The sequence below is a fragment of the Nyctereutes procyonoides genome, unplaced genomic scaffold (assembly GCF_905146905.1).
Source record: "Nyctereutes procyonoides isolate TBG_1078 unplaced genomic scaffold, NYPRO_anot_genome, whole genome shotgun sequence".
NCBI classification, from domain to species: domain Eukaryota; kingdom Metazoa; phylum Chordata; class Mammalia; order Carnivora; family Canidae; genus Nyctereutes; species Nyctereutes procyonoides.
The window spans coordinates 23,549,906-23,573,944 of record NW_026575135.1 but is presented as its reverse complement, the minus strand read 5'-3'; the positions used below and the strand labels follow the sequence as shown (position 1 = coordinate 23,573,944).

Here is a 24,039-nt window from a genome sequence, read left to right as displayed (position 1 = left end):
AAAGACTCTAACATGCCTTCTTCCTCGTCTCCATTGGCTAAACATAATCAAAAGCCAAGGACAAGGAACCCTGTTGTTAAGAGACCAAACAGAAGCACTGAGGAGCTCAGAAAGCAGATCTTGAGGGGTACAAGGAAAGAACACCTCTTATCATTTTATTTACCGGAATTTCAAACAATGCTGTTTAGGGCTACCTAATTTCACCTTGAAGTGTACAACACAGCAAACCCCCAGGAACATAAGCTACAATAGGAGTCAAGAAAGCTGCAAGTTAGGGCACTGAGGTGTTATATACTGTTGGAAGCAGAAGACTGGATGGGTGAATGTGAGTTTCCAGGGGGTGCTCTGCTTCTCAGCCCAGCAGTGACTTCCCACGGACCTGGTGGATTCCGACAACAGCTCAGGTCCTAACCTTAGGAACCTGAGTCTAGTCTTACAGAGGGTGTGTCCTGACCAGAGATGACTGCTCTTAGAGAGTGGCACAGTGGTGATGGGCAGGGAAGACTTGTCTAAGAGCACAACTTCCAGGAGAATCAGAAGTGATGCTAACTATAGGAGAGGCTGGAGTCTCTGTTCTGGGACCTGTGAGGAGATAGGTTGGGGAAGGGGGGACGAGGGGGGACCCTCTCCTCCCTCAGAAAAAAGTTACCTCTTCAGGGATTTCCTGACGTCATGGTAACCTTTGGCTGTATCTCATCTCCTCTTCCCCCATCCCTCCAGCTCCTTTCCCTGAAGCTAGAGGAGTCTGGGGTGGAGTCAAGACTCTCAGAAGCCAGTTAAACCGGTTCCTGCAGGCCTGAACATGCCCTGCTGAGGAATAGCCCCTGCAGAAAACTAGTGTCCCCAAACTGTAGCCACAGCCAGCTGCAAAAGGTGCAGAGAGCTGGGATAGGGAAAGGACTCAGGGAAAATACAAACCAGCGCCTCACTCCAAACACAGGTGAACCCAACCAGAGCTGGACCTGCTGAGGCCTTGACAGGGGGGGAAAGCTGCTGCTGGCCGCACTGTAACCCTGGTCAGTGACGGCAGAAGTATGAGAAGTATGAGTAGCAATGCCTTTCTCCAGTTTTACCAGCTCAGCTCCTAGCAGAGTTCTTGGTGCTAAGAAGCTGCCTCTCAGTGTCTCAGAGAGCCCAGAAATCTCTCCAGTGTTTCTTAGGTCCCTGTGTCTTGGGGGAAGGGCCACACATGGATTCTTAACTCCACCACGGGCAGTCTGGCTAAGCCTCTCACCTCTCTGTGGTTAAAAGCAGAGGCTACTACAACCAGGAGGGGTAAAGAAGCTCATGATTCCTGCTAAGAGGTAAAAGCCTGGCTGGGGGTGGGGGTGGGGGGAAGTCTGCTGGATGCTGGAGCTGGATGACTTGAAGCTTTTCGTCAAAGTGAATACCAGCTAGTCTCCAAGCTCCTGGATGCACCATAGTCACAATTATTTGGACTGAGCTTAAGTGACGGACATCTCCCATTTCTCTGGGACTGTGAAATCTCAACAGATGGCTCAGGCTGTTGGTAGCTGTGGGAATGCTTTACAGTTGTGCTCTATTTCAAAGCACCTTCATATCCCTTATCACTGAAGTTCACAAATCAGCCCAGAGAGATTCAAACAGCTTACAGCCAAAGAGCTAGTTAATTATTAGAGACAGGATTGAACTAAGAACATCAACCTCAGATCCAGTGGTCTTTCTCCAAGCTGCCTCCTACCTAACTTTAAACCACATATGCATGCACACATATACACATACTTTTGAGAAGTTGTGTACATATTCTTTTGTAAATAATCTATTCATAAATATAAAGGGAAGCTTGGTTCAAGGATTGCTACTCTGAAAATTTCATTATAGCAAACTCCCCCAACAATCCTCCTTCAAAACTGACATTACAGCTCTGCCTGTCCTCTTTCCCTCCTTAAAAAACGTGTATTGTGGGGGATCCCTGAGTGGCTCAGCGGTTTAGCATCTGCCTTCAGCCCAGGGCTTGATCCTGGGGTCCCGGGATAGAGTCCCACGTCAGGCTCCCTACAGAGAGCCTGCTTCTCCCTCTGCCTGTGTCTCTGCCTCTCTCTGTGTCTTTCATGAATTAGCGAATAAAATCTTAAAAAAAAAAAAAGTATTGTGCATATCTTTGCTCACACTCCATAGTGAATTTATGCAGGGGTGATACCGCCAGTTTGGGAACTAAGTTCTGGCTCCCCCTACTGGGTGTATGATGGATTCATTGGTCCAAAGGAGAATCTACCCAGGCTCCCCAGAAGTTTCTGGGTTTCTCAGGAAAATTCTGTATTTCCCAGAAAAACCTAGAAAGCAAGGATCCTTATGGAGGGGTGTGATCATGGACGATTTTCTAGAAGATTAGGACCCAAGCTTAAAGGATTTTGATAGGAGTTTGTTATAATTTCTTTTTTGATTGAGAGCAGTTTTGACAAGGAAGGTACTCTGTAAGTTGAGAGGATGAATGAGCCAGCTGCCCTAAGCAGAAAGTTCATACCAAAAGAAAAGGAACTGATGAATTGTTTAGTTGTTGTTGCTGTTTTTGAAGTAGGCTCTATGCCAATGTGGGGCTCACACTTTTTTTTAAAGATCCTATTTATTTATTCATGAGAGACACACACACACACACACACATAGAGAGAGAGAGAGAGAGGGAGAGAGAGGCAGAGACATAGGTAGAGGTAGAAGCAGGCTCTGTGCAGGGAGCCGGACATCAGATTCGATCCCAGGTCTCCAGGATCACACCCTGGGCTGAAGGCGGCACTAAACCACTGAGCCACCTGGGCTGCTCTCTCTCTCTCTCTCTCTCTCTCTCTCTCTCTTTTTAAGATTTTACTTACTTATTCACGAGAGACACAGAGAGACAGAGGCGAAAAGAGAAGCAGGCTCCATGCAGGAAACCTGATGTGGGACTCCATCCCGGGACTCTGGGATGGATCATGCCCTGAGCCAAAGGCTGACACTCAACCATGGAGCCACCCAGGCATCCTGGGGCTCAAACTCTTGACCTTGAGATCAAGAGTCATGTTTTATTGATTGAGCCAGCCAGGTGAATGAATGAATGAGTGAATGAATGAATGAATGAAAACATAACCACAATATCATCATTATATCTAGAAAATAACAATCATTACTTAAAAAACATTTTTTTAAACAATTATTACTTTCAGGGACACCTGGGTTGCTCAGCGATTGAGTGTCTGCCTTCAGTTCAGGGCGTGATATCAGGGTCCAGGGATGGAGTCCTGAGTAGGGCTCCTTGCAGGGAGCCTGCTTCTCTCTCAGCCTATGTCTCTGCCTCCCTATCTGTGTTTCTCATGAATAAATAAAATAAATAATAAAATAAAAAAAAACAGTTATTTGGGGTTCTTTTTTAAAGTAATCTCTATCGGGCAGCCCGGCTGGCTCAGCAGTTTAGCGCCTCCAGCTCAGGGCCTGATCCTAGAGACTTGGGATCGAGTCCTGCGTTGGGCTTCCTGCATGGAGCCTGCTTCTCCCTCTGCCTGTGTCTCTGCCTCTCTCTCTCTCTTCCTCTCTCTGTGTGTTTCTCATGAATAAATAAATAAAATCTTAAAAATATATAAAAAAATAAACTAATCTCTATGTGCAATGTAGGGCTTAAACTCGTGACCTTGAGCTTAAGAGCTGCATGCCCTACTGACTGAGCCAGCCAGGTGCCCCAACAATCATTATTAGCTAAAATCCAGTCAGTATTTTCTTTTTACAGTAGCATTGTTTTACATTATTCTGAATCTGGATGTGAACACCATGTATGTATTAATTTGCTTGATATGTTTATCTCAAGTCTCCGTTAGTCTATTACAGTTGTCTTTCTTCTTGATATTTGTTTGTTGGGAAAAAAAAAAGTAATTTCCCCTGTATCCTGGATTTGATTGTTTGCATTCCCATTATACCATTAATAGGTTCCTCTAGCTGCTGTTTTTTTAATTTAATTTAATTTTATTTTATTTTTTGCTGCTGTATTTTCTTAGAACAGATCCATGTTTGTTTATTTTTTAAAAAAATAATTTATTTATTCATGAGAGACACACAGAGAGAGGCAGAAACATAGGCAGAGGGAGAAGCAGGCTCCATGTAGGAAGCCTGATGGGAATTCTATCCTGGGACCAGGATCACGCCCTGAACCAAAGGCATTTGCTCAACCACTGAGCCACCCAGGCATCCTAAGGTGGTCTCTCTTTTTGTGATGAGATTGATCTGCAAATGTTTTATTTTTTTAAATGTTTAAAATTTATTTTTTGGGATCCCTGGGTGGCGCAGTGGTTTAGCGCCTGCCTTTGGTCCAGGGCATGATCCTGGAGACCCAGGATCGAATCCCACGTCGGGCTCCCGGTGCATGGAGCCAGCTTCTCCCTCTGCCTATGTCTCTGCCTCTCTCCCTCTCTCTCTCTGTGACTATCATAAATAAATAAAAATTAAAAAAAAATTTAAAAAATTATTTTTTAAAGATTTTATCCATCTATTCATGAGAGACACAAGAGGCAGAGACACAGGCAGAGGGAGAAGCAGACTCTATGCAGGGAGCCCGATGTGGGACTTGATCATAGGACCACGGGATCATGCTCTGAGCCAAAGGCAGACGCTCAACCACTGAGCCACTCAGGCATCTCACCTGCAAATATTTTAGGTAGCTCCACACCCAGAGTGGAGCCTTACATGGGGCTTTAGTATATGTGCTGCCAAAGCAAGCACTCACATGGGGCTTTAACTCACGACCTTAAGATCAAGACCTGAACTGAGATCATGAGTCAGATGCTTGGGGTGCCTGGGTGGCTCAGTCCATTAAGTGACTGTCTCTTAATTTTGGTTCAAGTCATGATATCAGGGCTGAGATTGAGCCCTGCATTGGGCTCCTCACTCAGTGTGGAGTCTGCTTAAAATTTTCTTGCTCTCCTTTTGCCTCCACCTCACACTTGTGCATGTGCTCTCTCTCTAATAAATCTTTAAAAAAAAAGCTGTAGGGGATCCCTGGGTGGCGCAGCAGTTTAGCGTCTGCCTTTGGCCCAGGGCACGATCCTGGAGACCCAGGATCAAGTCCCACGTCGGGCTCTCGGTGCATGGAGCCTGCTTCTCCCTCTGCCTATGTTTCTGCCTCTCTCTCTCTCTCTCTGTGACTATCATAAATAAAAAAATTAAAAAAAAAAGCTGTATGCTTAACTGAACAAATCACCCAGGCACCGCATAACCAGCAAATACTTTATTTATTATTTATTTATTTATTAATTAAAAAAAGATTTTATTTATTTATTCATGAGAGACACACAGAGAGAGGAAGAGACATAGAGGGAGAAGCAGGTTCCCTGCAGGGAGCCCGATGTGGGACTCAGTTCCAGGATCCCAGGATCAGAACTTGAGCCAAAGGCAGATGCTCAACCACTGAGCCACCCAGGTGCCCCACCTGCAAATACTTTAAATTTTAATTTAACCATTTCTTTATTTTTTTTTAAGATTTTATTTATTTATTTGAAAGAAAGAGAGAGAGCCTGAACATGGGTGGGGGGCAAGAAGGGGGAGGGTAGATCAGAGGGAGAGGGAAAAGCAGACTCCCTGTTGAATAAGGAGTGCAACATGTGGTTTGAACCTAGGACTCCAGGATCATGACCTAAGCTGAAGGCAGAGGGTTAACCAACTGAACCACCCAGGTGCTCCTAACTATTTCCTTATTAATAGACCCAGGAAACTTTCAGGTTTTTTGTTTTATTTTTAAGATTTTATTTATTGGACACAGAGCACAAGCAGGGGGACTGGCAGGCAGAGGGAGAGGGAGAAGCAGGCTCTTTGCTGAGCAGAGAGGCCCATGTGGTACTTGATCCCAGGACCCTGAGAGCATGACCTGAACCCCAGGGGCTTAACTGACTGAGTCCCTCATGGACCCCAGATTATTTTCCATTTCATTTTTTAAAAAATAATTAACAGTATGACAAACGATCCTTATGTATCTATCTTTGTATGCTTGCCTAGAATATTTCCTAAAATTCCCATAAGTGAAACTGCTGGGTCAATGAATGTAATCAATAATTTTTCAACACAATAAATCCATTTTGATAGGCTAGGGGTTTCTAATAAAGACCACAAGCACCAGTTAGGTTAACCAGTAGCCTAGAAACAATAAAGTCAATGCTAACTTTATCTAATGACTCATGCATCTTCTATCCTTGACTCAAGCATTCTCTATCCTTGACTCATGCATCTTCAATCCTTAGGGAATCTTTCTCACACTCTGGCTAGTAACTCCAGATCTGCACAGGCAAGCACAAGGCAGACTCTGTAGTAGAACAAGTTTAGGTATCACAGGCCTTAGTTAGATATCCTATTATCTCCTGCTATCAAGGAGGACTGAAGATAGCTGCATGTGTTATTGGCCAATAAGCTCAGGATGGGAAAGGATCTTGACTCTACAATCTGTACTATGAAAAGATGATCTTGAGTAAAAGTTTAAAATATTCAGGGATGCTTGGGTGGCTCAGTGGTTGAGTATCTGCCTTTGGATCTGGAATCAAGTTCTGCATCGGGCTTCCAGTGGGGAACTTGCTTCTCCCTCTGCCTGTGTCTCTGCCTCTCTCTGTCTCTCATGATGAATAGTCTGAAAGACACAGAAACACAGGCAGAGGGAGAAGCAGGCCCCCCACCAGGATCCTGATGCAGGACTGGATTCCTAAACTGGGATCACACCCTGAGCCAAATGCAGACACTCAACCACTGAGCCACTCAGGCATCCCAAATAAAAACCTTAAATAAAACATTCAGACAGTTTGAAATAGGTAGGAAAAAGCAACCAGGGGTGAACAGTCTGGGGATTATTGCCTTGGTCCTAAAAGGAACAGAAGATTTTCCAGGCAGAATCAAGTGTGGTTCTGGGGTTTAATTTTTCCTTTAACAAGTCTTAGCACTATTATGTATTGTTCATCTTTGTGTTATCACAAAAGAAAATTTTTTCTTTTCTTTCTTTTTTTTTTTTTTAGAAAATTTTTTCTTGAATCTCAAATGTGATTCCCAAGGCTCTAGAGGGGAATCTTTCCTTTCCTCTTCCAACTTCTGGTGGCTGCTGATGTTCCTTTGCTTAAAGATACATCACTCCAGTCTCTTCACATTGTCTTGTTTGTCCTCTTCTATCTTATATAGGACACTCTCATTGCAGTCAGAGCCTACCCTAACCCAATATGATCTCATCCTGATCCTTACCTCAGTTATATCTACAAAGACTCTATTTCCAATTAAGGTCACATTCTGGGGTTATAGGTAGACTTAAATTTGGGGGGGGATACTATATTTTTTTAAAAAGATTTTATTTATTTATGTATTCATGAAAGACAGAGAAAGAGAGAGAGTGAGAGAGAGGCAGAGACATGGGCAGAGTGAGAAGCAGGCTTCCTGCAAGGAGCCAGATGTGGGACTTGATCCCAGATTCTGGGATCACACCCTGAGCCGAAGGCAGACACTCAACCACTGAGCCCCTAGGGAGGGTCCCTTTAAAAAAGAAAAAAAAAAAAGATTTTAAGAGGGGACATTATTCAATCCACAATTCTCAATGTTTTATTGGAAGACATTAGGAAAATAAGATACATAACAAAATTTCACAAGCCCTGCTATCATATTTATCTGCTTTGAGGACAAACTGCTCGAGGGGAGGGATTGCTTCCTATTCTTCTTAGACTTCACTGCACTAGAATAGTTGTGGATATTAAGGACCCAGGAAATCATCTAATATTTAATCTGAACTCCTAATCGTAGAAGATGAAAAAAAACAATCTAAAGAGGGATAAAGACTTGTTCAAAGTCATGGCCACAAGCAGTTGCAGTAGAACTAGAAAAGAACCCATATCCTCTCCTTTTGGTCCCCACTTACTCTGAGTTGTTGCTCATCACCTGGGAGTGACCTGTATCCCCCTTCCGGGAATAGGAATACCAGCAGTATCTCTAATCAGTGATAGAATACTACTCTACCCCAGGCAGAAAACAGATCTAATGATGGAAAAGTTAGCATGGTGGTTGGGGCAATAATTTTGTGTTTTTAGCAAAAGAACCTAAAGGAGCAGCGTGTGTGGTGGTAGTGAAGATGAAGGATGTTCCTTATATAAGCAGTACATTATTAGCACACCTCGGGTCATGGTACCCAGCCAGCACAGAATTATCTGCAATAAGCAAATGGCCTTGACCCTGGAGCCTCATTATTATTTCCAGTCCTCCGTTCAGGCTGCCATCAGTTAAGAAAAAAAGTAGCTACAAGTTGAGGTAAGTTTATTTTCTTTAAACAGAAGTTGATCATTTGTTTTCTTCCTGTCCATGGAACTAGGGATGTTAATTACAGCTCTGAATGGTGCTTAACAAGAAATACAGTAAACATGTGACTCTGAACTCAATTAATGAGTATTATTATCCTTTAAAAAATTCTGACTTCAGCAATTACACACTAATCAAGAGAAGTGTTCAGAGTCTCAACCCAGCAGGAATTTGAGAGGACAGCTCACAGTCCTGTCTTGGAGAGCTGAATCATAAAAGAGCTTACAACCCCATCTTGAGCGGCTCAGTTCACACCTCTCTCTAGTGGTAGCATAGAAACAAACTTCTCACATTTGTTTCTCTGGATTATAGCTTGGAGGAGCTGAAGAGAAGAAGAACCAAGCTAAGGAATCCAAACTTTGTCTTCATTGGTGGTTCTAGACTTAGCCTATGTTTCTACCCTTCCAAAGCTTTAAGCTGTCTCAGCACATAAGCATGAAATGAGATGTGGCTAATAACAAGTAAATTGAATGATTCCTTCCCAACTGCCATTCATTGTTCACTCTCAGACATCAGCCAATTTTTTTTTTTAAAGATTTTATTTATTTATTCATAGAGATGCAGAGAGAGAGAGAGGCAGAGACACAGGCAGAGGGAGAAGCAGGCACCATGCAGAGAGCCTGACGTGGGACTCCATCCAGTGTCTCCAGGATCACGCCCTGGGCTGCAGGCGGCGCTAAACCGCTGAGCCACCGGGGCTGCCCCTCATCAGCCAATTTAAAGAAGGAAAAAACACTTGGGTCATAGACTGACTCTTACAATTGACCCCAATGGTAAGCAAGGGTCTTGACACACCCTGACTTGTTATTTTCTGGGTGGCAACTACATCAGAGAAGCCTAAATTGGGAGTCTTTATTAGATACACTGAAGGCCATGGGACACCTGGGTGGCTCAGTGATTGAGTGTCTGCCTTTGGAGTCCTGGGATCGAGTCCCCCATCATGCTCCCCTTGAGGAGCCTGCTTCTCCCTCTGCCTATGTCTCTGTCTCTTATGTGTCTCATAAATAAATAAAATCTTTTAAAACAAACAAACAGGGGATCCCTGGGTGGCTCAGAGGTTTGGTGTCTGCCTTTGGCCCAGGGCATGATCCTGGAGTCCCGGGATCAAGTTCAGCGTCGGGCTCCTTGCATGGAGCCTGGTTCTCCCTCTTCCTTTGTCTCTGCCTCTCTCTCTCTGTCTCTAACGAATAAATAAATAAAAAAATCTTAAAAAAAATAAAACAAATGCTGAAAGCCAGATTAATACTAATCAACTCTTGGAGTGGCAAGGGCAAGGAACCCAGAGGATAAATTAGTTTCCAAAGCCTTCTGCAAAATAACCCAAAATATGATGGGAGGAGCCAGTAGACCATTTGGGATGACGAATGTGGCCTGAGGGAGAACAAGGAAATTCTTTCATGGCCTGGGAATAGGGACTGCTGGCAGGAAAGGGAGGGACCCTATAAAGTCCACAAAGCTTTTCTGTGAGATACATACTTTGCTGCAGTCTGGCTGGAAAACAGGAGCAGGGCCAAGATTCCATGGAGGCCAGCGGCCTAGGCCAGGTCCCCCCCATATCCCGTCACCTTCCTCTGAGCATGTTTTATGAACACGAGTCCTATAGTAACCAAATCTTGAGGTTGGGAAGTAAAGAAGCATGTCTTTGTTTAAATTTGCATTTCCCAGAATTTGACCATGGTGCATTCTGCAAACACCCATCAGATTGGGTATTCTAAAAACCTCATTTTGGTAAAGGCTCTTCTTAGGAAGCCCTCTCAATTACTTCAACCAACTCACTTTCCCCTTCCTGTTTTGTGGCCTCTGATCATACAGGTAGTTACCTCTATCAATCATTCTCAACTAGTCAGTTTCTAAGGCAGGTGCAAAGGGCAGCTGTATCTCACTTGCCTAAAAAGGAACAAGTACCATGTGACAGAGGAATATAGTGCCTTGCCTGGCTCTGTGGCCCAGCCCTCATAGGCCTCCCAGAACTGGCTATGAGGAAGGTGGTATGATTCAGCAGTCTTCCTGTCTCTCAGCTATGGCCTCAAACAAGCCCTGGAAAGAGCATCGCTCCCTATGGTCATGGTTTCCTTCACAAATATATATATTTAACTATTTTATGGGGCACCTGGGTGACTCAGGTCACGATTCCAGTGTCCTGGGATGGAGCCCCACCTCTGGCTCCCTGCTTGATGGGGAGTCTGCTTCTCCCTCTCCCTCTGCCACTCCCCAGGTTTGTACTCTTGCTCTCAAAATCCTTTTACATTTTTTATTTATTTGAGAGAGCGAGAGAGCATGAGCAGGAGAAGGAGCAAGCAGGTCTTAAGAGTTTGTATGTTTGCACCTGATCAGTCTCTAATTTTCAGGGAACTCTTGTGTTCCTCTTCTGCTCCAAGAATCCTAGCCGCCCCAAGGTAACCTTCCAACCAGTCATTTGGGGCCCTTTTCCTGCTGCTTCTTGGCTATACATACTCAGTCAAACCACTTTGCAACTGGAATAATATTTATTTTTTTTACTTGGCAAAAAGTCAAGTGCTACATTTTTAAAAACAAAATTTCAAACAATCAAACATATTACCCATCACAGAAGAGGGTCTGGCAACAGTACAAAACATCCTACTTAAGATCTTTTTTTTTAAATATACAAGTTGGTTTAAAATGATAGAAGTTCTGTGAGAACTAAGAAATCTACAGCCTGTAGTTTAATAATAGAAAAAAAATTAAGACAATTAAAAGATCTAAGTATCCAGCATTTTACTTAATTCCCTGTTTATAGCACCTATTTATCTAGGTTAGAAGATGAGAATTCTAGAACCTGTGGTGTGCACCTGATGTATCACCAAGGTAGGGTAGACTTGCTGTCTCCCTTCCCCACCAGCCCCCATTACCAAGGAGAAGGCACTCTTTTTTTCAATCTCCCCATTGAGACCCAGAGCAGAGGGGGATAACTGGGAGAGCAAATTAGAAACTAGAGTGCAGGAATAAATAAGACTTTTCCTTTCCCCAGGATGGACTGTTGACAGAAGAAGAGTATGTGCTTAGAATGGAGGAGGAATTTGTGGGTGGGAACAGCTGCTATCTGCAACATGATGCGTAAAAAGCAAGGAATAACTGGACATCATGGTCAGTTGCCTGCAAGTTTCAAAACTTCAGACTAAACACAGTTCAAGGGAGGAACAAATTACTAGTCACATCAATGCTTTTACATGCACAACGTTGCTGGCTATAGGCCACCCACCACCATCCCAGGGCTGAGCCAACAGAGTGGGAGAGGTGGCTTCAACTCCAGCCCCACTGTAATAAAAAAAATGAACATTCCACACATGAAGCACTCACTACACACAGATAAACCCTCTGCTTACCCCCACCCTCCTGGGCTGAACCCAATTTAGAAAAGAAAAGCAAAACCCATTGAGGAGATTAGAAGAAAGGCAAAGGAGAAGTTTCTCTCCAAAACCAAGGGGACTGAGTATGTGAATCTTACTTAGCAAACTTAAGGCCCCCTGTTCCAGGCCCCTGAGATACCAGATCAGGTCTTGTTTGAGGGAAGGTAAAGGAAGGCTGGGATGGGGATTATCTTTACCAAATTCTACCAAGCCTTCTGCAGCCTCCAGAACTGCATCTGGATGGAGACCCTGATGTTTTAGGGGAGTGGCCACTGGCTAAGCAGATGGGAAGTTAAAGTGGAAATGACACACAGAAGTATTCTCACCTGGGAACACAAAGTTGGGAAGTTAGGTAGGGAACGGATCACTCTGGAGTCCTGGTGTGAGTGTCACCAGGAAGCCTGCAATCTAACTCAAAGGGTTTTCCTGGTGGTGATTGTTTTTTTCTGTTTTTACTTCCTATTATCAGTGCTGTTAAACTTTAAAAAACAAGTAAAGACTAGTCCCAAAGCTGTCTCTGTGAATAAAATTGTTTGTCTTTTTTTTATAAATATTTTAATTACAAGTAATTCTTACTCCAGGTAATTTCAGTGACACACAGTATTTGCAAGCACACAAGTTCTCTCTTTCTCACACACACAAACACACACAAACACACAGCCCCCAAACTTTCACAGAAAGTCTGACAGCAACCACATAATTATAAAGGAGCCCTACCTCTCAAGAGTGAAGTAAGGGTGAGAATGACTACGCCAGCCTAAAGAAGTGAGAGGGGAGAGTGTGTGTCACTTAAAGAAAAAAATACAAATAAGAATTAACAATGTTTGGTTGAGAAGCCAGAAAGAAAAAAAGACAGTAAAATTCTGATTACCGGGGATCCCTGGGTGGCGCAGCGGTTTGGCGCCTGCCTTTGGCCCAGGGCGCGATCCTGGAGACCCGGGATCGAATCCCACGTCGGGCTCCCGGTGCATGGAGCCTGCTTCTCCATCTGCCTGTGTCTCTGCCTCTCTCTCCTTCTCTCTCTGTGACTGTCATAAATAAATAAAAAAAAAAAAAAAAAAAAAAAAAAAAAAAAAATTCTGATTACCGAAAGCAAAAAAAGGAAAAAAAAAAAAAACCCCAACAATAAAAAACACTTCAGATATCTGTACAGAGCTTCCTGTCAAGTGCCTAAATCATAGGCAAACTCTCGTGTTCCCATTAAAATGAGGGCCTCACACAATTGGAAGAAAATAGAAAAAAAAAACAAGAAAACTAAGGATTGAAATTAGTGTAAATCTCTGCATTTTGGGAGAATTAGTTGTCATTAACTCCAGAGTCCAGCATAGTTTCCATGGAGCCCTGAAGGGAGGGGGCCTCCTGCCACAAAGAGTTTCGTTCCGGACGAGTCGTAGCAGTGGGTGTAAACAGCATTGGGGAAGAAATCAATGTCCGAAAAGTAATTCCTCCAAGTTTCATCATGATTCTATGGGAAGAATAAGAGACTCTGTTAGTACCTCTAGGCCATGGGGTAGAAAAGGAGGCAGGAAGGGACAGGAATGCCTTCTGGTCTTAAGAGGAGAGGGTCCTGCATCTAATCTGATGTCAAGAGACTCTGACTGGTACTCATAGGAATTGGAGCCTCATTTTTCCAAATGAATATTAGGGAGGAACTGAGCAGGCTGAAGAACTGCTATACAAACCTAAGGTCTCAGGAAAGCTAGAACCACTCTTTAGTAATTCAATGGCAGCCACAGTAGGAGGGGGAGGGGGTTCCTTCTCCTTCTAGCTCTATTATCACCTACAGTCAACTAGTGTGTCTTACTGAGCCTCAGTTTTCCCATGGATATGTAGACACAGAGCAAAATCAAGGGAAAGTGCCTTTCTCTGCTCTAAGGAGTATGTGAGAAGCTGGTGTATCAGTGGGGGTGGGAGTAGGTGGGCAGACTGAACATAATTTTTCTTCTCTGTTCAGTAACTGTGTCAGGCAGGGGCTTACTCACCAGCCAGCCTTTGCCAGTGGTTAGTTTCAGATTCTCCCCTGCAAGTCTGGGCTTGGACCCATAACAAGCTGAGAGCCTCTCTTCCAGGAATCTCTGAGCTCGGATGTCATAGAACAGCAGGGAGCCCTGCCCTGTGCCCACAGTGATGATGTGCTCATAAAAGCTCACTGACCGGATCCCTGAGAGAGAGAAAAATAAAGGGCAATGAATAGGGGAAGAGTACACATTGATGGTCTGCTACCTGAATTTCTCTGGCACTGAACTCACATGGCACCTCGATCTACCAGACAGTGCCTTTCCCAGGGATATACGGCACAGATAGCTCATGTGAAAGCTTGAGAACCCTGGTCTCACAATGCCCATTCATACACTAAAAGGAACCCTCCCATAAGCCTTAGAGAAGTGCCAGAAGCCTGATGAGGTCTAAGATGCCTTTGGCCTAAGACCTTAAGTGTGCCCAAACCTCCCTGGCCCCCTACTCTTGACTCATCGTGGAGGCATCTTTCATAACTCTAAACTCTCCCTAAGTGTATTTCCAACTTGTACTGAAACGGTAACCTGCATTATTTACAAATCATTATATTAATAAGGACTTTTTCCTATCTGACCTAAAACTACTACCACAGCACTGCAAGAGGTCTTTTATCTGGTATTGCATCTGTGGATAAGTAAGGGCATGGGATACAAGATGTCTCTTGGCATATAAGAGGTGCTCAGCAATACCTGTGGAATCAGTATTTCCTTATTAGGCATGATAGCTACTCCTGTAATAGTAACCAAATCTCTTGAAGCCTTTTTTTTTTTTTTTTAAAGATTTTATATTTAGAGGCGTGCCTCGATAGCTCAGTCGGTTAAGTGTTGGATTCTTGATCTTAGCTCAGGTCCTGAGCTCAGGGTTCTAAGTTCAGGCCCTGCGTTGGGCTCCACACACAAATACATATTTTTTAATTTAATTTTTTAAGATTTCTTTTTTTTTTAATTTTTAAAGTAATCTCTCTATCTAATGTGGAGCTCAAAATCTCAAGACAAGAATCACATGCTACACTGACTGAGCCAGCCAGGTGCCCCTCTTAAAGCTTTTCATTGCAGACATTATTCCAGCCAAGCCTATTTATTCTTCCCCTTACAACTCTCACTGCACACATTATTCTTTCTGCTCTGAAACATGAGTGTCTTCACTATAATCGAAAACAAACCCCCAAAACAAAAGTCACTTTTGTGTTATTTGCATGAAAATAAACACTACTTGAGAGAGGCTAAATTGTAATCCATATTGTGCCTTTTAGACTCCAAGATAATGTACCCACATTTTTGCACGAGAAGGGGAACAGAGAGATGAAGAAAATACACTGTTAATTTGAATGACCTCAGTTCTAGTGCATGGCTATTCTTCCACCAATCTGTGTGATTTGAGCATGTTACTTAACTGCTCTGGGTTTCAGTCTCCTCATCTATAAAATAGGATTAACACTAACCTTACCTTTCCCTACCTGCTTCCTATGGGGTTCTGGGTAAGATGAAATAAGATGGCGGATAAAGGTACTTTGAAATCTTATAGTACAAACATAAGTCTTTTTATTCCTTGATAATGAAAGAGTGCTCTTGGAGAAAATATGTTATAAAAGATTGGAGGTTGAAGCTGAATTCACCCAGTGGTCAGAACAGTATTTTCTTTAGCTTTATACTGAGGTATAATTGACAAACAATATACTGTACATATTTAAAGTATACAATTTTAAGTTTTAACATATATATAAACCCATGACACTACACTACAATCAAAGTAACGAATATACCCATCATTCTCAAGTTTCCTCATGCTCTTGGTAAACTCCTCATTGCACATCATCCTTTAGCATAAAATGAATTTTATAGTTCAGACAGGGCACCAGTAAAAAACTACCAGAGGGAAGTCAAGATCTGTGAAAAGAATATGAAAACCATCAAAATCCTAACTATTGGGTTTCCACTAACAGTTTCTGTGGCCACAAATTTGCCTGTGGTGCTTGAAGCTCTGTTGCCATTTGCAGATTTTTAATTAACCTCCCTTCTTATGTCACTAAACACCTTCACCAAGTTCCATAAATATCACTACACTTGTTTTGAAACCAACATAGAAACTGAAAATCAAAGCCACTTGCAATGCAGCTATAAGCCTCAGGGGCATATGGGACTCTTACCACTGCCTCGCTCCCTGGAGCAAACAGATTTGACATTGTATGATGGCTGCCGTGGATCCAGGAAGGAGACATGAGCTTGGGAGCCCACTGCATATACTGACCATTCACTACCATAGGCCAGGCACACATTCTCACGGCAATATGGTAGTTTGGTGGACAGGAGCTGAAACAGAGAAAGGAGTGATGCACCCATAGCACTACCAGAGAGCATACCATAGGGCAAGGTTCTTAGATGCCCAATTTTGTGGGCTTCCTTCATACACAAGCCACACAAAGTCAGAGACAAAAAGACAAGCCCTGATTAAGGAAATAAAGCCCTGTTCTACTACTAAGTAAATAAGAAAAGAGAGGGTGATTATAGTAAGTAATAAGATCTCAATACTGAAGAGGACTGATTAGGAAAAAAGATTAAACTGAAATTAAATAATCAGAAACAGAAAGGCCTACATCGGCAGGTTATTTCCAAGGATAATCCCAGGGCAGGAAGCTAAGGTCACACTCTTGTTCTCTGCCATGACCCTCTCTGCTACCACCCTCCTCCCCGATTTTCTGGCTATTCTCAGCCTAGCTCCCCAGTTGTACAGGAATTATACACTACAAAAAACACACCCATGAAACTGGCTCAACCTCAGCTAATATCACTCAGCCTTAATCCTGGATCCTTGTCATTTAGCCAATCTTCAGTGAATGCCTACCGCATGTAAGGCAGGCATGAAGCAAGGTCAGTGGAGCTCAAAGGCTGCTATGACATGAATGAGTCATAATTCCTGAAACTCTGCTTCCTCTTGGGAAAGAGTCTATCACAGAAGTAATAAGCAGTAAAAGCTTCTGGGACAAAAAGAGGAACCCAGAGGTAGGTTTGACTTTATGCAAAAATTGCTTGTAAGGATTGTAAGTATTCTCATTACCTATTATTTCAGAGATTGTTTATCTTAGTTTAATTGATTTTTAGTTGCCAGTCATTTCTTTTCTTTTCTTTTTTTGATTTGCCAGTCATTTCTAACCTTTAGGTTCTCCTGCCCTTACAACATGCCAAATGGTCAATAATCCATAAGCAAATACTATTTATCTATCTATCTATCTAATCTATCTAATTAATTCATTAACTGATTTGACAGAGAGCAAGAACAAGCAGAGGGAGTGGCAAACAGAGGGAGAGGAGAAGCAGGCTCCCCAAGGAGTAGGGAGCTCAATGAGGGACTCAATCCCAGGACTCTGAGATCATGACTTGAGCCAAAGGCAAACGCTTAACCAACTGAGCCACCCAGGCATCTCCATAAGCAGATACTTAAAAGCCTTGACTAGAGGACTGCTAGTTAAAGGAGTCTCTCAGTAAGTCCTTTGCAATGTGAAAAAATGTCCCCCTCCGATCTCTTGAAAAGTCTTGAGAGGTATGTCAGACTCAGGGTTCCATGCACTGTGCAGTAACATGCCCAGTGGAAACCAGTGGTTTATTATTTATTTTTATTTATTTTAAAGACTTTATTTATTTACTTATTATTATTATTTATTCATGAGAGACACAGAGAGGCAGAGACATAGGCAGAGGGAGAAGCAGGTTCCCTGAGGGAAGCCTGATACAGGACCTGATCCTAGGACCCTGGATCATGACCTGAGCTGACCACAGACGCTCAACCACTGAGCCACCCAGGTGCCCTGAAACTGGTGTTTTAGACAAGAACGAAAAGGCTCAGGAAGAATGAAAGTATTTTAACCAAATTTAACCAAAAGGTGAATTTTTAGGTAAAATCATTGAGTCATGTTTATCACACCTTAGACAGTGTATTTTCAGCCTTCCAGAGATGGAAATAACCATCCAGAGATACTGCTCCCAGTTCCTACAAGAGCAATGAAAAACAGGTTATATTTCAATAGCTAGCAACTAATATATGGTAATAAGCAGGGAAAGACCCTGAAGGTTGGGGTCCTTCCATTCTTCATTCTTAACCCATGATGATTCCGGGAGGGGAGCCAGGGATTGTCAGCCCATCATCTTACTCTAAAATGTAGCTGGACAGCTAATTATTATTAAACCATTATTTTATAAAAATTTTATTTATTTTAAATTAATTCAATCATACTCTCTTATATATATCTTCTATATCTATAATCTTATTCCTACTTACCTTCTATTCCTCCTATCTTCCATCCTTTCCATCCATTTCTCTCAAATTTCTCCTCCCCATTTCCCTCACCAACCTTCCATTCCTTATACCCTTATCCTCAAACAACCCCACAACCACCTTATAAAATTTCTCCACCTCCTCTCTTCTCACTCCTACCATACCCCCAATAACCACTAAACCAAATCAACCATCCATACACCAATTTAACTAACCATACTCTCCCCAATCATTCCTTCTCTATAACAACCATCCCTTAATATCTACACTTCGATTCTTTCACACAAACACACACACCTACAAACAATTTCCATCGCGATAGTCTACTAAACTTCACCAAACTAAAACTATTCCCATATGAAGATTATTGGGATCATTTCTTCAACAAATTTTTAATCTTCTCCCCCACCCCCACTCATCCAAAAAAGACCCCCCCAAGTTTACCGTATAATGACCCATGATTAGGTTAAGACTTCTGCATGGCAGTGTTTACGCAGAAGTGCCTTGATAGAATAACAAAGAAATCAACACTCACCCCCAACTCGACCACAAAAGCCAATCATTATTTGGAGGGGATTTTAGATCCACCACCACATCACACACCACACAAAATAGTGCACCAGCCCAAAGGCATGTGCAAATGAGAGATAGTAAAAAACAGGTGGCTCTGAGGTAACTCTGAGAGGTTGAACCACAAATACAGACCCTCCAGAGAAATACTGCACAACTCAATGCAAGGGCTGGGTTTCACAATCTCAGTTATTATTTCTCACCAGCAACCCTCAGCCTTCAATCTTCCATGGGCTCAGAACTAAACTATGTAGCAAGAACTGACTTGGGAAGAGAAGCAAAGTGCCAAGATATAAGCCAAGAAGTTGAAGCAAGAGAAACAGCCTTCCTCTTTGGCGACCTCATACCTTGTTCTTGTTGTTGAAGGCCAAAGCCCGGACCTTGCAGTTGTCAGGGTTTGTGTCCTCCTTGGGAATGTCCTTTAAGGCCTTGTGAGTGATGTGAGCGTACACAGGGACCCGTGATACATTGTGCCTTGCATCACTTTTGGTCAACACATCGTCTGTCACCTCCCAGAGTCCCATAGAGCCATCCCGTGAGCCTACAGGGCAAGGAGAGACCACAGATGTCAGACATACCCAACTCTCTATGGGACAGTCCTACAGAAACCAAGATGTACTTTCTTAGTCTAGCTCTTTGTGCACTCTCCTCATATGTGCTGAACTTGGTCAGGTGCCCCACTACAAAAAGAACAATATATATTAATAGCTACATCAAGAGGATGATTCAACTAAAATGTAGGAGTTAAATGTAATGTTTAATCTTTGGTGAGTTTTTTTAATTTAAATTTTAAGATTTTATTTATTCACGAGAGACAGAGAGAGAGAGAAAGACAGAGAGAGAGAGAGAGAGGCAGAGACACAGGCAGAGGGAGAAGCAGGCTCCATGCAGGGAGCACGATGTGGCACTCAATCAAGGAACTCTGGCATCACACCCTAAGCCAAAGGCAGACACTCAACTGCTGAGCCACCCAGGCGTCCTGGTGATATTTTTTTTTAAGAGAGCATTATATAGTTTGAGAATGCTCAGTAATTTTCCAAGTCAAATGCTTAGATCACTTGGGCATGCATGCACAGGTGATGTCTGCTGGGCAGTAGCGTTGGGGAACCTCTACCTTAAATCAGTGGTGCTTAATCTTTTTTGACTCTTACATGCCTCTAACAGACCTAGGAATGTTAAAGACTCCTTTATCTAGAAAAATACCCAAAACACCACATTGTACAATTTCAAGGAGGTCCATGAACCTCTTGAAGGCTTTCCATGGACCCACAGGGACCATAATTCCCATGTTTGGGGCACCTGGCTGGCTCAGTTGGTACAGCATGCCACTCTTGATCTCAGGGTCATGAGTTCAAGCCCCATGTTGGGCTCCAGGCTGGGCACGGAGCCTACTTAAAAATAAACATAATAATTTTTTAAAAATTGAAAAAATCCTTTCTAGTAAAGTTATTTGACAACTCTCCTTTAGACTAAAAGGTACCCTTTCCACATTGCAAATCTCCTGAATGCTTCATAATAAAAATTATCTAACTTGAGAGAAATATCATCTAATTTGTTGGCTTCATAAGGCTTATGGGCAGAGATTCAAAGCAGAGGTTTTATTACATGTGAAATGTAGAAAAGGCCAGAGAGAAGGACACACCTGGAGATAGAACTATGCTTGGTTTATTATGCAAATTAAAAAAATAAAACTATACAAGTTTTATTGTGAAAAATTCAAGCACACTGAAATACTGAGTTTTATTTTATTTTATTTTTTTAAAATACTGAGTTTTATAATGAACTGTTCAATTACAAGTATAGTCTACCATCAACATTTTATTATATGTGGTATATTTATCTATATATTCATCCCTTTGTATGATCCCATTTTAACCAAATAAAAAGATATGCACTGAATAATGACTGTTAAGATATATTTTAAAATATTAACAGTAGTTGGGATCCCTGGGTGGTGCAGCGGTTTGGCGCCTGCCTTTGGCCCAGGGCACGATCCTGGAGACCCGTGATCGAGTCCCACATCGGGCTCCCGGTGCGTGGAGCCTGTTTCTCCCTCTGCCTGTGTCTCTGCCTCTCTCTCTCTCTCTCTCTGTGACTATCATAAATAAATAAAAATTAAAAAAAAATATTAACAGTAGTTGTCCCTGGATAGAGAGAGTGATAATTATTACTGCCTTTTTAATCCATATTAAAAAATTTCTTATGATAAACACATATTTCTTTAATAAGGAAAAAATTATTTAAAGAACGAGTTTGGCAGCATCATGAGGACTCGATTGGAGAAGGGGTGCCTAGGTGGCTCAGTTAAGCATCTGTCTTTGGTGCAGGTTCTCAATCCCAGGATTCTGGGATTGAGCCCTGCATTGGGTTCCCTGCTTAGTGGGAAGCATGCTTTTCCCCCCTCCCTCTGCCTGCCACTCCCACTGTTTGTGCTCTATTTCCGTGTCAAATAAATAAAATCTTAAAAAACAAAAAAGATTGGATTGGAGAAGACAAGAACAGAAGCAGAGAAAAAATATGGAAGGATATTAGGGGTTATTCAAGATATAGATGATAAGTACACCAGCAGGATAGAAAAGAAATTATAGGGCATCCCTGGGTGGCTCAGCAGTTTAGCACGCCTGCCTTCAGCCCAGGGCGTGATCCTAGAGTCCCAGGATTGAGTCCCACATCAGACTCCCTGCATGGAGCCTGTTTCTCCCTCTGCCTGTGTGTCTCATGAATAAATAAAATCTTTAAGAAAAAAAAGAAAGAAAGAAATTGTATCTAAGATGGTTGTTTTGTTTTAATTACTAAAGTATAGGTAACATACAATGTTTACAAGAGATATTTTAGAAAACAGTATCAACATGGCTTGGTAATCTAAGGAGATAAGATCCTAAGAGGAGTCTTAGTTTTCTGACCATGCACCTGTGTGGAAGGTAGAAGCATTCAGAAATATATGCCAATGGGGGAGAGGGTCTTGGAAGAAAAATGATGAGTATGAATATACTGAGTCTGAGGTAGAATATTCAGGGGTTGGTACTCATCATTAAGTATAACATTAACATCGGTTAACAAGTATTGAGCATTTTCTTTTTTTTAGGGGGAGGAGGGGCAGAGAGAAAATCATAAGCAGGCTCCACGCTCAGCATAGGGCCCAATATGAGGCTCAATCTCACAACCCCGAGATCATGACCCGAGACAAAAATCAAGAGCTGGACATTTGGGCACCTATGTGGTTCAGTGGTTGAACATCTGCCTTTGGCTCAGGTCATGATGCTGGGGTCCTGAGATGGAGTCCTGCATCAGGCTACCAGCAGGGAGCCTGCTTCTCTGCTTCTCTCTCTGCCTATGTTTCGGCCACCGTCTCTCTGTGTGTCTCGTGAATAAATAAAATCTTAAAAAAAAAAAAATTAACTGACTGAGCCACCCTGGCGCCACTAAGCATTAAGCATTTTTAATACAGCAGCCACTATGCATTATTTCATTTAATCTTCTCAGTGAAACTCTGAAGTATCCATGTTACAGATGAAGAAAATCAAGTCTTAAAAAGCTTAGGGTAACTTGCCCAAGTGATGTTAATGTTCAGACTTAATGATGAGTACCAACCCCTGGACATTCTCAGTGATAAGTGGTTGGATGAGGATTCAAACTCAAACCTCTAATATCAAAGCCCACGTTCTTAAAATCTGCTAAACTGTTCAGAAAATGTAGACGTGGTTAAAATAAAAAAGAAAAAAGAAAATGTAGACATGGGAGTTATCAGCCTGAAAACACAGATGTTGGTAGGGTATCTGAAGAAGATGGGAGGCTCCCAAAGCAAGCCAAACCCTTGCTCCCAACAATCACATTTAGTACAGGTTACTGTCATAGAAGCAATCCCTATTATATAAAGGTGACAAGACTACCCTTAAACAGCTCTCACTCTTTGGGGAGACAAATGACAGGGAATCCAATAGCTTCTGAACCCCTTCTGGGTAATTCTGACCTGTGATTATGTTTGTTCATTAAATTTATTTTCCCTCTTGGCTGCTTTCTACTGCCCTGCAAAGAATTGAAAGAAGAAATATTTATGTTCCCTTAGCTTTATTAGTTCTTTTATTTAAATTTTGTTAGTTGACATACAGTGCAATATCGGTTGGAGTAGATGTTGGTTTTTAAGTTTCATTTATTTAAGTAATCTCTACACCCAATGTGGGGCTTGAACTCATGGCACCAAGTTCAGAGTCATATGCTCTTCTGAGTGAGCCAGCCAGGGGCCCCTGTTAGGAGCAGTTCTAAGCACAGGCTTTGAAATCACATGTGGATGTGGATTCAGATCCTGATTCCACCTGTTACTATTTGTGTGGCCTCTGCTAAGTTATTATAACCTCTCAGAATTTAAATTTTCTGATTTGAGAAATGAGGCTAATAATGCTAATCTTTTAGTACTGTTCTGAGGATTGTATGAAATAACACGTGAGGCATTCAATTTAGTTACTATTATGATTATTTTTATTTGGGAATCTAGACCTGGGGAATTGTATTGTGTATCTCTAGGTTACCCTCTCTACACTCATTTCCATTTTTTTTTTCTGATGTCTACCACTGGGAAAGAAATCCCCTCAATCCTACACAGCTGTTATCAACAAGAAACACACTATATAGCTGTAAAGAAAATAACTACTCCTAATATTTCACATCAACTATTCCAAAACACTTTCACAACATTGTCAAAATGAAGCCCCACAAAAACATTGAGGTTAACACACTGTCACACATACTTTTGGGAACAAGGCTGAGTGAATAAATGTAGAATGCTGGTAACTCTTATGATTTATCCGAGGACACACAGTATGTCAAAGAGCCAATACTGGTAATAAGATCCTCGTCCCTGGCCAATGGTCTATTTACTGGACTATTTCCAATCACACTACTACCCCTTCCTCCCTGCCACACCAAAACTCCATACAAAAGGTCAATTTTACCAGACACCGCCATAGTATCACTGATCCATGCTATGGAAAAGATCCAGTCCTTGTGTCCATCCTTGGAGAGAAGGAGTGACAGGTACAAAGAGAGAGGGGAAAAAAAGAAATTAGTAAAAAAGGATTACAACACACACTCTTGAAAAGCATAGTCTGACTGAAAATATCTTTGTAAAAATTACAATTCCTATCTCTGATTATCTCAACCCAGAGGGCAGGATCCCGTAATTTTTAACTTTGTCTTGAGGAGCTCAAAGTTGTAATGAAACTGGCATTCCTATGGGCAATGAACATGTTTGGTAGACACACAGCTCTGGCCTTCTACCTCTGGATGTCTTATCTGGGGCTCCTACACATAATCACCCACCTCTTATCCCTCTAACCCCATCCTACCACTCTCCTCTATGCTTACTTCCTAGTACAAGAGCTATACCCAACCTCTTGGGTGTTCCCTCCCAAAGAGTCCTTGGGACTCTTTTCTTCCAGACATCAACATGTCTTATACCCACTCTCATTTCCTCTGTGTCTCCCTACTCAAATGTCTTCTTTTCAGTGAGGACTTCCCTGAACATCCTCTG

The 24,039-nt window shown here is 42.3% G+C and overlaps 1 protein-coding gene across 1 annotated transcript in view; it reads right to left on the bottom strand.

Annotated features, from left to right (window-relative positions):
• Positions 1-12,719: 12,719 nt before the first annotated feature.
• Positions 12,720-24,039, bottom strand: part of DCAF12 (DDB1 and CUL4 associated factor 12) — a 30,989-nt gene continuing 19,669 nt past the window's right edge. Inside the window, exons 5-10 of the mRNA XM_055302192.1 lie at positions 23,462-23,522; positions 18,860-19,053; positions 17,592-17,657; positions 15,820-15,982; positions 13,640-13,818; positions 12,720-13,122 (exon numbers count right to left, since the gene is read on the bottom strand). Of these exons, the coding sequence (XP_055158167.1) occupies positions 12,964-13,122; positions 13,640-13,818; positions 15,820-15,982; positions 17,592-17,657; positions 18,860-19,053; positions 23,462-23,522 (822 nt within the window). The 3' untranslated portion in view covers positions 12,720-12,963. The remainder of the gene's footprint in view (positions 13,123-13,639; positions 13,819-15,819; positions 15,983-17,591; positions 17,658-18,859; positions 19,054-23,461; positions 23,523-24,039) is intronic.